General features: G+C 36.2%; 1 protein-coding gene across 18 annotated transcripts in view; it reads left to right on the top strand.

The window, feature by feature from the left end:
* Positions 1-15,150, top strand: part of LOC126760566 (disintegrin and metalloproteinase domain-containing protein 9) — a 578,909-nt gene that overhangs the window by 434,017 nt on the left and 129,742 nt on the right. For all 18 annotated transcript variants that reach the window (XR_007667220.1, XM_050476295.1, XM_050476293.1 and 15 more), the window contains exon 8: positions 6,244-6,390. Coding sequence is in view for 17 of the 18 variants with exons in the window: in XM_050476295.1 (XP_050332252.1) it covers positions 6,244-6,390 (147 nt within the window). In the remaining variant the exon portion in view is untranslated. The remainder of the gene's footprint in view (positions 1-6,243; positions 6,391-15,150) is intronic.

The raw sequence follows: 15,150 nt of genomic DNA, 5'->3' as shown, positions 1-15,150 counted from the left end.
GTTGGGCTTGTATGTAAAACACGCTTACAGCGACGCATATTAAAGCAGGCGCTTTTAAAGCGGTTAAAGTTGCTACGACAGAGTACATTCAATGTGGGTTGCGTATACGCCGTGTCGAACATCTAGGTGAAGTGTTGGCTGGCCATAAAAAGAAAGGGAAATGGAGTGTAAGTTGGTGAAAAATAGCCAAGTTTGTGCGATTTTTACAGCTATTCAGCATTCGTCACTTCATTTGGAGATGTGTTTGAATGTACGTTATATTTTATTTTTATACCCTCAACGGGGTATATACATATATCAAGTTTGCCACGATGTGTGTAACAGCTGTAGGAAGACGTCGGAGATTACCTAAATTGTGAACATATATAAACAGAGTGATGACTAAAGGCATGTTCAAGGCAACGCTGAAATCTTAGATCAGAAGACTATAGCCTCTAGCTGCCATACAAACTGACCGAAAATGACGAGGAAAAGCTGTGAAGGGTATTAAAGCTTCGGTGCGGCCGAAGTTCATTTGTTTTCTTCTCCGCTTTATTTTCAGTAAGCACCAAGCTCGGCTCTTAGATTTATTTGTGCACTAAAAAAAATGCGAGTTCAAGAAATGCGCTTCAATAAACTCGAAGGGCAGACCTTTTTTACGACTTTTGTGCTGTCATTTCCTTTAATAAAATATACATACTATGTATAAAAAACTGTATGCACACACTTACAATTCATATGCGGATTTTTTGTTAGTGAAACGTATGAATAAAAATTATGCTTGATTTGGAATGGAACGTGTGCTTCCTGAATTCCTTCATTGGAAGGGGCAAACAGCATATTTCGGCACGTTTCTGTTTTGCTGTCGAAACGGGTGGTTAAAAGGTAACAAAAGAAGTGAAGTCAAAACTTCAAACCTTAAGCACACCTGCGACTGTGTGTGAGTTTACATATATACTTATAGATGCACATAATAAATAAAATCTGCTTGTAGATAGTTGCATGTAGGTGAGTATGTGTTTAGGCAATCATTTTTTGACTAGACAGTCGGCTACCTTTCGCTGTGCGGTCGCTGTGCAATGTGGCTTATGCAAGACATTTTCCAAATATACAAATCTCATCAAATGCGAAGGCAGAGATTCTCTATTACCCAACCCAGCAGCACATCGACACACATCTTCACTTAAAAATACATATATGCACCTTGCTGAGTTGCCCACTCCGCTGTACAGCCGACTTGGCTATTTGTCTTTCGGACATTGGTTCATCGGGTCGCCGTGTGCAAAACGTTTAGTTGCCTGCTATAAATCTGTGCAGCACATTCACAAACATTCGCAGGTGCACAGCCACGCCTAGATGTATGTAGACCGTTTTTTATGTGAAGTTAGTAAGGAAAGTTTTCATCATGTTAGTAGGTAGCACAAATCCCAACTGAAGCTCTTCTCCAACCAGCAGTTAAGTAACCCGACGACTGGCGGCTTTTGTATATATATGTCTGCAAGTAGGCATATATGTATGTACATATATTCAATCAAGTTAGCTGCAGCGGCAGCATTTTCGTCGCAAACCTAAGTGGCGGAGAAATTAAATTAAAAAGGAATCCAAAGCGTTTTTCTTCCATTTATCCTTGCTGCTGTGCTTTCTCATGTTTACTTTACATATTTGGATTCGATTTATTTGAGATATATATGTATGTATTATATATATATGGTATTTTTTTACTTACTTCATTTCGAATTTATTTTGATCTTTACCTACCTCAGAGCTCCGGCGACAAAATCTGAAATTCTCAGCGTTGACGGCGGTGTTCGTAACGTAAGCGCATACATATAGTACATAGGTGTTTACATACATATACATAGAAAAACGTATGCAAACACATGTAGGTTGAAACTCCTGCACAACCATGTATGTTCGTGTACATATACATATGTATTAGCTCCCTTTGCTCTTTTCATTCAGCAGGCAATGAGCAGCAGAGTATTAAAAGATACTCCCACACACCCCCGTGCACGTGTGTCAGCAGGTATGTGGGAATGTTGGTGGCTGTTGCTTGCATGTCCGCATGCCAAAATCAAAGATCCAATTGAAATGAGGAAATTAGATTGGCAAATAATTTAATTTCATGCAAGCAAGTATGGTATGTCTACAAAGGGATTTTTCATTATTTCTAATTGAACATGTATACCCACACACTCCCACACATACATATGTAGGTATGTAATAAACATATTGAAAATTGTGGATACAATGCCATGTAAATGAAGTCTAGCATAAAATTATAAAAGAAAGTAGTGAAGACTAATATTTCGCAACAATTTCTCACAACAGCTAGGGTCACTAGGTTCATAACACGCAGAAGTAAGCGTTAGAAACCTTAAAAAGTATATATATATGTATATGTATAAATGATCACCCTGGTGTGCTGAGTCGATTTAGCAATATCCGTCTGTCCGCCTGTCTCAATCCAGCGTTGCATGATGCTTGCTTGTTTGCCTGTATGTCGCACCGTCTCTACGGATGCGAATGCACCCTCTCTTGACCTGATTGTCATACAGCGTGCTTTCTTGTTGAATGATTGGATGCAATGATATATCTTCCTAGATAATAGGGTTAGATGTTGTTGGGACAATAGTCCTAACGGCCTGAAAGTACATTCGGGCTTTTCGTTGTGGATAACCCAGACTTCAGACCGGTTGTCTGAGTCTGGGTTTCCTATACGGGGCATGGGCCTCTGAATGCATTTTTGCATCAGAGGCACCTATCGGATACGTCGGGGTGTTTTTGTGGGGCGGAGTTGGAAAATTGGCCGCATTTAATTGCGGAGTGCATGATGTACTCGGACATTAGGGATCTGGGTGGTATGGGGACCAAGGTGATGTTAGTGTGTCCACTAGTCGGAATACCGAACAGTTAGGGTCGTATGCGCGTGAATTATTTAAGCGGCGAAGGAAACTGTATGATTGGGGTGTTAAGTGATGTGTGTATTCCAACCCCTGGCCAATCCAGAGCCGTATGGAAGGGCGCTGATCAACGCATTGATTTGCTCCGCTCAAAATGCGGACTGGCCCCTCGGGGAGTATCGTGGTGGTTGTGGTTGAAACCCAAATCGCGGGAAGAACTGACTTTGTCAGTTGAATGTGGAGTTGCATTGCAACCGGGTGCCAGACCCAAAGCACGGCAGAGGTTTTAGATGGGCCTCGAACCCTACCAAGGTGGTTAGTGTGTCCATTCCACACTGCCAATTGGTACTGAAAATGCTTTGCATTCTCAGTGCGCTGATCAACGCATTGATTTGATCCGCTGTGCTTTTGAGCGCCGTGGAGTAAGGCTGTCGTCAGCAGGTGCCCACATAAAACACACCGGACGTTGTCCGCCTGTCCGTATATAATATACTCGGAAAAGTTTCACAGTTTTTGAGATATTTATTTTATAATGTTTTGCACGTAAGTTTCTCACCAAGAAGCTGCGCATTTGCTAGAGCCGACCTCGATGTCGAGCTACTATACATAGGATATAGACACCATACAAACTGAACGATCAATATTAATTCTTGTATGGGAAACTTTTTAATTTAATAAGGGTACTATACTACAATACTTACAAATGTTGCTATGGAATTTGTTATTTATGTTATTTATCCTCTGAGACCTCTTGCAGTTGAATGAAGTCGAGTTAGTGGTATATGTAACAGGTCAATTTAAAAATCCCCGGCCTACCATAGTAAACCATACTTTTTTGCAAAGTTCGTTTTATTTATTCGTCTTAGTTCACTTCACGCTGATACGCTGATTATAGCGATCCTCCTACTATTAGGATACCATTTTTGTAATACGAGTTTTCCTTTGCTTCAAAATAGGGCTCAATTTTGGTGATCACCTCTTCATTCTACGGACATTTCTTCTTGGAGGCATTTTTTTGAAATCTGAGAACAGCAAATAGTCGCTAGGAACCAGATCTGGAGAATACCGTGGTTGCGGAAGCAATTTGAAGCCCAACTTATGGACTTTTGCAGTCGTTTTCACTGACTTATGACACGGTGCATTGTTTTGCGGAAACAGTACCTAACTTGCAGATGCCATATCCTTGCCAGTTAACTGCTGCGTTTTTCCACGCTTTGGAACGGATTCATCGTGTGCAGTTCACTCGGATCACTGTCGATTGAACTTCGGAGTGAAATGATGGATGCATATTTTATCTATTATCAAATATTGATGCAAGGTCACAGGTTTGTTTCACTTGAATATATCGAAACATTGTTCTGAATCATCAACTCGTCGTTACTTTCGGTCAAAAGTAAGCTCGCTCCTACTTTGCACAGAACTTTCTCATACTCAAATAATCGTGAATAATGCGTGATGTACACGTTCAGTTAATATCTTTCGAGTGCCTGCTATCTCGAAAAACTCACTTTACTTTCAGCCAAAATTATTTTGGTGACTTTTTTGTTGTTTTCGTCGGTAACACCACTTTTGGGCATCCACTGTCTTCACCGTCTCACCGTGGTGCTAATTTCACCACATTTAAACTTAGCATACCAATGATTGAGGCTTGATTTTTCTAGGGGAGTGTCCGGAAAGTCGCCACCAAGCCAAGTATTTGCTTCAACAACATTTTTATACCCTGAACAGGGTATATTAAGTTTGTCACGAAGTTTCTAACACCCAAAAGGAATCCCTATAAAGTATATATATAAATGATCGTATGTCGAGCTGAGTCGATTTAGCCATGCCCGTCTGTCTGTCCCTCTGTCTGTTTGTCTGTATATATACGAACTAGTCCCTCAGTTTTTAAGATATCGTTTTGAAATTTTGCAAACGTCATTTTCTCTTCAACAATGATTTTTTCGGAACTTCGATATTGGTATTTTCTCAATCGGAATAAAGTTCTTGTGTGGACAACTTTATTTGACAAATATTCTGAAATTTCTGCAAGGCAACAATAATCTCTTATCTTATTCAAAACTGAACAAGCATTCTCTGCAGTGAAACATCTTAAGGTAAGCATTATTCTGTACTCAGTGTTGGTTGACAGATGATTATTCCCAAAATTAAGTAAATTCAGATTCCCAGCAATTGGTACGACTTTAGGGAATTTACGCAAATTTCTGTCTGCAAATCTTATTTAAAGGATTATTAGCGTCTTATGCTCGAAAAATATAATTGATAATATTATTATTCTTTCCGAAAGAACATAACATTGGGGAAATCTTGGAAACAAATTCCTAAATTCCAATTTTGAAAAAATGAAGTCTTAAGAAAAAGTTAAAAGCGAGAATATTATAAACCAGTCTTACTAGCTAAGCCGACATTATATTGACAAAGCCACTGTTGTTATGAATGGCTTACCAAATTTTCGTCATAATAAAAGAATGAGCAAAACAAGTAAGCACTATTGGGTGCATTCGGAATACGAATCATACAACTAAGAAACTATTCGTGGATGAAAGATAGCTTCGGAAGTCCATTTGGAATTATTTGCACTTGAAATTCGATAGATTTTTCTACCTATCTCAGAAAGGTAATTAGCCAAATATACTAAACATAGATCTTAAAAGCAGGTGTTTACTTTGACAGCTGCTAGAGTGAAAGTTATGCCTCTGGGAAATTATACGCCTTCAAAAGTGTGTGTGTTAACTAATATAAAAACTATTTTTTAAGAAGTATTCAAAGATTAAATTTGATATTAATTCTTCAAATTGTGAACCTATACATTGTTCAGGCTATAAAAGGGCTTTGGCAATTCATAAATTGCTCTGCTGGATCTGGAGCCTTAAATCTATGTTGTTGTAGATTATATTCTTACCGAGCCTATCCGACTTAGCAGTCAAAGACAATATATTGATATTTGTATATATGTATATAATATAAGTAAATTAATATATAAAAATTGATGCCTTTCAATATGATCGTTCAATTCAAAATTTCAAAATGTTGCCGGCAGCAAGGACAATTAGTAACCACAAATGCTTAACCACACATCGAAAGTGATATGATATAATATTACGCATTATTATAAATGATTAAATTTGAAATATTATTATACATTCAATGACAGCATTTATGCTGCTATATTTAATTAAATTTGCATAAAAGCATTTTACATTTTAAAGCTCTATCCACCTATTTATCCGTGTTCATTTATTATGGATTTGTGGTTGCACTTGCTGTCGTTTTTAATTATTTTGCTTGCATTTGTTATAGTAAATTAATGGAATTGTATTTCTATTTTATTCTATATCGCTACTTTCGCTCTCTTTTGCAGGACATTGAGCATTGCTATTACCATGGCACCGTTAAGGACTATCCTGGTGCTAGCGCCGCCTTCCATACGTGCAATGGTGTCAGCGGCGTCATACACATCGGCAACGAAACATTCGTTATACATCCCTTCTATGGAGGCGATCTTTCGGTACGTAATCGAGACCAAATAACGGTCACCAAAAATTTATATATTAAATTTAATTCATTTTTATGTAGCCAAACGAAACATTTTTTGTAAATTTTTTCTAATTCTTGTAACCACACTTGGGAGGGCTTTACCAACTTGAAAGTCGCAAGTTCTTGTTTTGTACTTTACTGCCCTCGAAAATCCGCTTTAAGTTGGCGCTTTAAGTTTTCGTTATGTTAGCAAATCCTTTACGATTTCACATACTTGTACATTCGCGCTGAATCGAAAATGTTTTACAGCCTTCGCTTATCCAGTTTTTATTATGCCGTCGTTTTATGGCATCTTTCTTCTGCCACTGTGTGCTGTGCGGTAGCCACATTTTCACGCTCAAATGCCGACAATCGGCCTGAATTTTGATTTATATCTGCGTCTAAGCGAAATCGGCATGCAAATGCGCACACACACATACACATGCTCACAAGCAGAACCATTTATTTCCACACTGTGTTTGCCAACATTTATCCACAGATCTGTTTTTCAATTGTGAACTTTAAATAAAATCCGCATTTATATCCAGCGTAAGCTGCAGTCCGTTGTTAGAAACAGACTTCGGTTCGCTTGATTTCAATTGCAGTCTTCTTGTGCACTGACAGAAAACAGTTGGAGCATGCGTTTTGTAAATATTGCTTATTTATGCCAATGATTTCTCCAGTCGTCGAAACACTTTTCATAGGCCTTTTGGGATGTCCTTCAGCTCTTTCCGCGGATTTTGTTTTATCTTTTCGACCGACTGAAAACGGTTTCACGGAGCGGCGATTACAGTTTGGGGGAAAAAAATCACATGGAGCCAAATCTGGTGAATACCGTGTTTAATCATTGGTATCCATTGTGTTGCATTAATATCGTGTAAAATCCATTAATTACTCTTCCACAACTCCGGCCGTTTTCAATGGATGTTCTCAAGCAAACGCCCAAAAAATACTCTTTATTAATCGTCTTTGCTTTCGGAACAAATTCATGATGCACCAAACCATGAATATAGAAAACACAAGGAGCATGATCTTGATTTTTGAGCGACTTTTGTGTGTTTTTTTGGCTTCGGCTCGTTTGTTTGCCTCTATACTGAAAATTGTTGACTTGTTTGCATCTGAAACTCATAACTTCATGACTCATTAGCAGCTATAATGCTCTCCATGAATGTGTGGTCGGAAATCGCACGATCAAGCACGTCCTAAGAAACCTGTTTACGGTACTCTTTCTGAAAAAAATCAGCTTTTTCGGGACGAGACGAGCGAGAACGCGTTTCATAAGTAAATTATAATTTAAATAAATAATTATTTACCAAACTCATTCGAACGGACTCTCGATAGATGTCGAGCTCTCTTGACATTTCTATAACACATGCCTAACGATTTTCACATAACACTTTTTTAATATTTTCACCAGTTGAAAGGTCGAAGGTCGTTCAGAACGAGCCATGTCTTCAACGATCTCTCGACATTCCTTAAAGGCTTTATACAAGTCGTAGGCTTGTGTTCTTCATAAATTTTCGCAATGATTCCACACACGAAATTTAATTTGAAATACAAAATTTTAGACAAATTCTTCGTTCGATATTTTTATCCTTTTTCTCATAGTTGGCATAGTAATTAAGGCCAGTACTACCAACTTAGCAAAATTCATATTTTTGAAATATCATTTACGAGAGGAATTAAGTTACAATTTCCGGTTAGTTTTTTATCTCAATGTATATATCACAATATACTATCTCTTGATAAATTCCTACAGTTTGCTTTCAAAGCTATCCTTGTCATTTACTAATAAATGTTTTTTTAAAGTTCATAGCTTCTTCCTGCTTCTTCTTCTTACACAGCTTTAGAATAAATATATGTTTTTGTTTTCCTGGACATTTTAACAAATTTTAATATTTTCAAGTGCCCAGATTGCGAACATTTTCATGACAGTATTGAATGTGCTCCTGTTTTTATTGCTACTGGTTATCGTATATTTTGATCAATTATCGGCTTGGTGGAAATATTTTTTTTCTTGTTTTAACTAGAGTTCTGCACACCTTTTCCGAGTGTATAAACATCAAGTTATACTCACTCTCAGACTCTTTATTTACAGTCTATAAAATGTTCTGTTTTCGTTAATAAAACTCCCTTGTCGTTTCAAAAATTATTGGTATGCTCTCGAAAATAATGATCGACGAATCCTTGGTATCGTTAGAGTCGACCGATGAAAGTGAATAAGAAGTTGAAACATCTACGCAGAAGTTATTTTCTCAAAATGAACTCAGTGATTTTGTACATATTTACATTAACAGTATCAAGTTAGGAATAATACAGCAATAATAAAGCAATTTTTAAAAACTGTGGAGAAACAAAGTTGTTGTTTTAATTAAAATAGTAAAAAAAATTTCGAGGCTTACTATGGAACAGTTGAAAGGATAAAATTTCGGATGATTTTGAACGCACACACACAATCTTAACAGAGAAATTGCTTTCATCAGGTCTAAAAATGATGTAAGAAAGGTATCAAGTATAATGATCTTTAAAAAAAACTTTGGCTACTGGAAATTGTAAAAGAAATGCACAGGAAGGTCGCTTTATTCAAACATAACATTTTCGTTAGTTTCATTTTCGGTTAACCTGGTTGTATATAGCACTTATTTTTCAAAACAAAGCTGACATTATGAGTAAAAATGTTAATCTGTTTCATGTTTTCAGATTTCCGTAATGTAAAATGAAAGTAAAGATTTGAAAATAAACTACAGCCAAAACATTACAATATAATTGATAGTTCCATAATTTCTAAACCCAAAAATTAGCCAAAATCGATTTCTTACCTAAGGCAGCAACGCCTCCTTAGACCAGTGTTATTTTTCTAACTTTGGTAGAATTTTTAATCGTTCAGAATCTGTTTTGAAATAGAAATTATAAATTCGCTGCAACCAGAATGAAAAAAATAAAAATTTTGTAATTTTTCAGGCTTTTGAAGGAACTGAAAATTTATTTTTTTCAAATTTTTTTTAATTGTAGAAATATTATCAAAATATGATAAACTGAGCACTTCTTTCAAAGATTACTTTTCATAAGTTTTCAGGCGAAGGAAAAACGATATAATAGAAACCACTCATATTGAAACAAAATTTTAATTTTGGTTATAAAATGGTTATATACTGGTTATACTCAATTTCGATATTTTTGATGATGCGTTGTCTTGTATTTTAGGTGACGATATATTTGCATAAACCTTTTAAAATACTCACTTCTAATTTTTCCGATTATATTCAAAATTCAACTAAATTTCTTACGGTGTAGTATTTTAGGATTTATCTCCACTCTTGAAAGGAATTATTCCTTGCAGACGCTTTCAATGATTTTGCCACACATTTTTTCCCCGTCGTACTTTCCATAAACTGCAATATTTTTCAATATGTGTGGCTACACTGGCGGTGGCTGAGAAATTTTATGTGCGCGACACCAATAAATAAACATTGCTTAGGAAAAAGAAATCAGGCGTACATTCACTCACACACACACACGCTCTTAACGGTATGCTAGAATACTAGCACTTGCAAACAATCACAGAATAAATCGCATTGCGAGCCAAAAAAACAAAATCCAACAAATAAAAAAGGAATTTAGCACTGCCAGCCAAAATTCTCTCCTTGTTCCAGCCCAATGCTTCGTCTTCGCACCCCACACAATTGCTTGATGGCTGAAGCAACCATTGGGGAAACACACCCAAGCCAGCAGCTCAACAACGAGCGTCCTGGCGAAAATATGCAATGCCACATAAAAAGTTGCGAAAAGAATCAAAAAAGTAAAACAGAAAACATAAAGCATAAAAAAATTACAATATCAACGCTGCGTATATAAAGTGGAGGTAAAAACTTATGACTCGCTGCTGCCATAATTTATACGAATTCGAATCGGGAATACTTCTGCGCCAACACACAAGCAGACTCACTTCTAACTTACATACTGTGCTTCTGCCTAGGATCAACCAAGCAGCCGCTGTCTCACCTTTGCATGGCATTTCAAGTAGAAAGACATACATATGTATATTCATACACACATATGCACATATTTTGGTTGAGTGCTGGTGGAGCACATCAGCGACTGCTTTAGCAAGAAAGTCACTGGTTTGGGTTGGCGAAATTTGAAATTTATGACACATTCATATTGATTCTCGACAGATTCAATAGCGCAGCCGCCCATTCATATTTATGACGATTGCTTGCAAGGTGTACACATGTGTATGTGTTTGTGTGTGAAATTCGTTCTGCAACTCTTATGTTTGCCACCGCTTAGGCAGCGCAGCTCAACTCGGTTTGTGGTCGAGGTGATGATTAGATGGTGGCAACCTTGCTGAGCTACTTGCCGACTGGCATTTCCCAGACTTGAAATGCGCTCTTTCAACAGGAATTCTCCCCTTTTTTGCACATTGTCTGATTTGTGATTTTTTATTGCTTTCTTATTTATTGTTGGTTTGATTCGGCGCATGGCATTTTGGTTTTTTGTATAATTTTTTTTTATTATTTACATTCTCTCTTACTTCATACTTTCATACCAATACATTGCTGCGTTAACAATTTGATTCCTTTTTTAAATGAAGCTATTTTTGTTGGCAGATTTGATTGCAGATTTGGTTTTTTAGAAATACAATAATATTTTAATATTTCGCGTTGGTATTTTCACCTCTAACCTCAACCACGCTTAGTGATGCAAATATTTGTGCTTAAATTTTTCCTTATTTCTCATATATGTCACAGCTTTATACTTCACCTGAGTATTTGTGTTGACTGGGGTAATGTGTAACGGTAAGCCATGTCTCGTTATCATGCTTAGTATATTGTTTGTGGCGATTTTTTTGGTAAGTTGCATTTTGCTGCTGTTCAGGAAAATAACACACTTGGCTACTATTGATCATTTCACAATTGAAAATCGAAAGTTGTGAAAGAAAATTATTGCTCAAAGTGTGAACTTTTAGATTGCATAAATAATCAAAAATGGATAGCGGAATGCATCGTACTCCATGACGTGTTATATACGAACTCTTGGCAAACGGTAATAATCCGTCTCAAACACCAGAAGTACATATTAAAATGTTCATGGAAAATGGTGTATAACGTTATTAGATCAGTTAATTCTGATCCAGAGTCAAAAATGAAAACTAAAATCCAGAAGGCTCCCCTACGAAGAACCAATTGCAAAGTTGATCAACCAAATGTGAGAAAATGGATGGATATCCATCGAGCTTGCGTCAATAACGCTAACCTCTATGGATGCATCAGCCGAAAAAAAACGCTTTTATAAAAAAAAAAAATTAATGACTCATGGAGGGATTAATGGAAAGGTTTTAAAAATAATATTATGAAGCAATGAAACAAAAATGAATAGAACTGGACCCGATGGTAAAACGTTTGCTTATCGTCCGAAAGGCTAATACTTAAACTTAAGATACACCAAAGAACGGTAAAACATGGTGAAGGTAATATCATGGTTGGTGGTGAGACTCCGAGGTATGAAGAGAGGCCGTTGTTTAGAATGGATAGTTGAATGAATTCCAATTTAAAATGCTCCCACAAAAAATGGAGCCATTCTCATTTAAATCAATGCCTGTAAATTGGATATTCATGCATGATAATGATCCGAAACATAAAGCTATGGCAGTGAAGTATTGGTTATCTACCGAAAATATTGATGTGTTAGAATGGCCAGCGCAAAGTCCCGATCTTTATGCGATAGAAAATATTAAGAATCATACAAGGTGCGTTCCGAAGTAAACAGGACTTTTTGAATCTAGCGCCCCCAGGTGGCGCCATCTATATGTCGACTAGTGCGCTAGAATCTGCTATCTTTATCGATTGTCGAGTGAGAATTTCACAATTTCATGACATTTCGTAGATTGAAAGTGAAGTTATTGCGTTTTAAGTGTCGGTATGTTCGTGTTATCTGTGCGAAAATGAGCTTCGAACAAAGAGCCAACATTAAATTTTGTTTTAAAATTAGTAAAACTTTTACCGAAACGTTTCAATTGATGAAACAAGTTTATGGCGATGATTGCCTATCCCGTAGCAGAGTGCACGAGTGGTTTCAACGTTCTCAAAGTGGTGCGTGAGACCGACGGTCAACACGTTGGTCAATCAAAATCCGTGATCACCGGAAATTCCATCGAAACTCCATCGATCAGCCGAAATCAGCCGAAATCATTATTGAAATTCATGGAAATTAAATGGAACATCGATTTATCGAATTTTGACTGTCTGTATATATACGAAATAGTCCCTCAGTTTTTAAGATATCGTTTTGAAATTTTGCAAACGTCATTTCTTCTTCAAGAAGCTGCTCATTTGTCGGAACGGCTGATATCGGACCACTATAACATATAACTGCCATACAAACTGAACGATCGGAATAAAATGTTTATATGGAAAACTTTCACATTTGACAGGATATAATCACGAAATGTATATTCCAAGATAATTATGTAATCTCCAAAGAAATTGTTCAGATCGGCTCACTATAGCACATAGCTGCCATACAAACTGAACGATCGGAATCAAGTTCTTGTATGGACAACTTTCACATTTGACAAAATATATTCACGAAATTTGGTATATATTATTTTCTAAAGCAACAATGTAATCTCCGAAGAAATTGATCAGATCGGTTGACTATAGCATATAGCTTCCATACAAACTGAACACATAGTTACTACAACCGAAGTTAACGTTTTTTCTTGTTTTTTTTTTTTAAGTCCTGTTTACTTTGGAATGCACCTTGTATAAAGATCGGGCAACAAATAGTTAAAAAAAAATCGGATGATATTTGGGTTGGAATTAAGGAGGCGTGGTATTCCATTCCACGGATTATATGCCAGAAATTAGTGGAGAACTTACCTCGCAGATGGCGATCTATCTTGAAAAGTGAGGCCATACAATAAAGTATTAACATTACTTCTATGTGCAGCAGAAATGGGTGAACGTTGTACCATAAAAATATTTCAAAGGAAAATAAGTTGATTTAACTTAGAGTTTGTTCTTTTTTATTATATGAAATATCACATCTTCAAACAAGACTTTGTAAGTGTGCTACTTTTCTGTGCAAGCTATTTATGCCGCGAAGTCGAAAGTACTTCTTACAAGAAGTGTAACTTAGTCCTTAATTATTATGTCCGTTTAAGTTCCTTACGCATTTTCGGGTTGAAACTAAGGTTCGGTGTGAGCTCATTGTATTGCTTCTCAATTTGAAAATGCTGCAGCATCTCTTGAATAAACGAAAATATTTTTTATAACTTGAAGCTTTTTGGTATATACTTATGTATGTACCTTTACATAGTTCTTTTTAAGTTAACCCAGCTGATATAAAATACAGTGTAAAACCTGGTAATCTGTTTTGAGTTTCCTCAAGCTAAATTTTTTAGGTTTTGAAGATATTTCGCATATTTTGTCGTAGTTGGTCTTGGTATTCTAAACTAAAGTATAATATATATATGTTCTAAGATTATAATGAAAATATAGCATAAGGTATAATGCCTTAAAGGATTCTTAATTGCTTTTATTATTTATTGATCTCATTTCGAAATATCAGATCGCTAAACCAAAACCGTCTTTAATAGCGATCCAATCAATTCGTATTCACTCTCACCGACAGTCAGAAAATTGGAGGAATGGCTGAATTGCACTCAACTCAATATGTTCGCCAGTTTAGCTAGATTCTCGATGGGAACTTCGGCTCACAATGTTGGGTTAGCATAAAATCTGGTATTTCTTATTATAGAGTTAACGGATTTAATTTCCAAAAATCGCTGTAATACTTATATGTTATTTCCTGTATAATATCACTCTTCTCTTTCTCTTTTGCTCTGTTATAGCTCATATTTGAATTTGAGAAAGTACATATTTCTATCCATTCATAAGCAATTTTGTGAATTATTTTGTTTCTCAGCGTAAATTCGTTTATGTTACTATGAGAACTAAATGGACAGTTAAAACAAACAGATCAGCTTTCGGCTCCCTTAACAGAATTATATGAATAAAATGCCTTTATCACGCTGTTTTGCGAGTTTCATAATTTCTAGACTTTTATTCTGGCTTCTACTTGCCCAGGGTTTATTAGACAAGGATTTACACACTTTATATTATTTCGAAATTAGCGAATAAAAAGGCTACTTGATATGAATATATATCGTGTATGAACATTTTTCCTTTCATAATATTATTTTTATTTTTGTTGTTATAAATTTTTCGACCCTGCAACCCAGTGGTTTTGTGCATTTCGTATGCACATATCTTAAGTATTTTCTAATTCTTTTAGACATTATGATAATTTTCTCGCGCCCGCTGCATACTCAGCGTATTATGCCAACCACCTTACCCTTAGTGGTATCGCAGCAGCTGTGCCTTGGCCATTATGTGATTTAAATATTTAGAAGCCATTTGGTGCAACACACGCACACACAAACATATCTCGGTTGAATGCCAAAATTATTTTGTTGAACCTGCAAGTACGTGGCATAAAAAATTAGAATTCAAAGAACTTGCTTGAAGCATAATTTCTCACTGGTGGCAACGCTATATGCATACACAATTAAATTCTATAGAAAAAGCCACTTGTTGTACTTTTAGTTGCCACATTTTCGGCTAAGAAATCTGATGTGGATGGTCCTGTTGTGAGTAGCCGACAACATTGTTAGAATTTTTATATACTTCATTGACTTTTAAATATCAAAGCACCAACAAAAATTTATTTTTTTGGCACAACAGTGACT

The sequence above is a fragment of the Bactrocera neohumeralis genome, chromosome 5 (genome assembly GCF_024586455.1).
Source record: "Bactrocera neohumeralis isolate Rockhampton chromosome 5, APGP_CSIRO_Bneo_wtdbg2-racon-allhic-juicebox.fasta_v2, whole genome shotgun sequence".
In the NCBI taxonomy this organism is placed as follows: Eukaryota; Metazoa; Arthropoda; class Insecta; order Diptera; family Tephritidae; genus Bactrocera; species Bactrocera neohumeralis.
The sequence above is the reverse complement of the archived record's forward strand: the minus strand, read 5'-3'. Positions and strand labels throughout refer to the sequence as shown.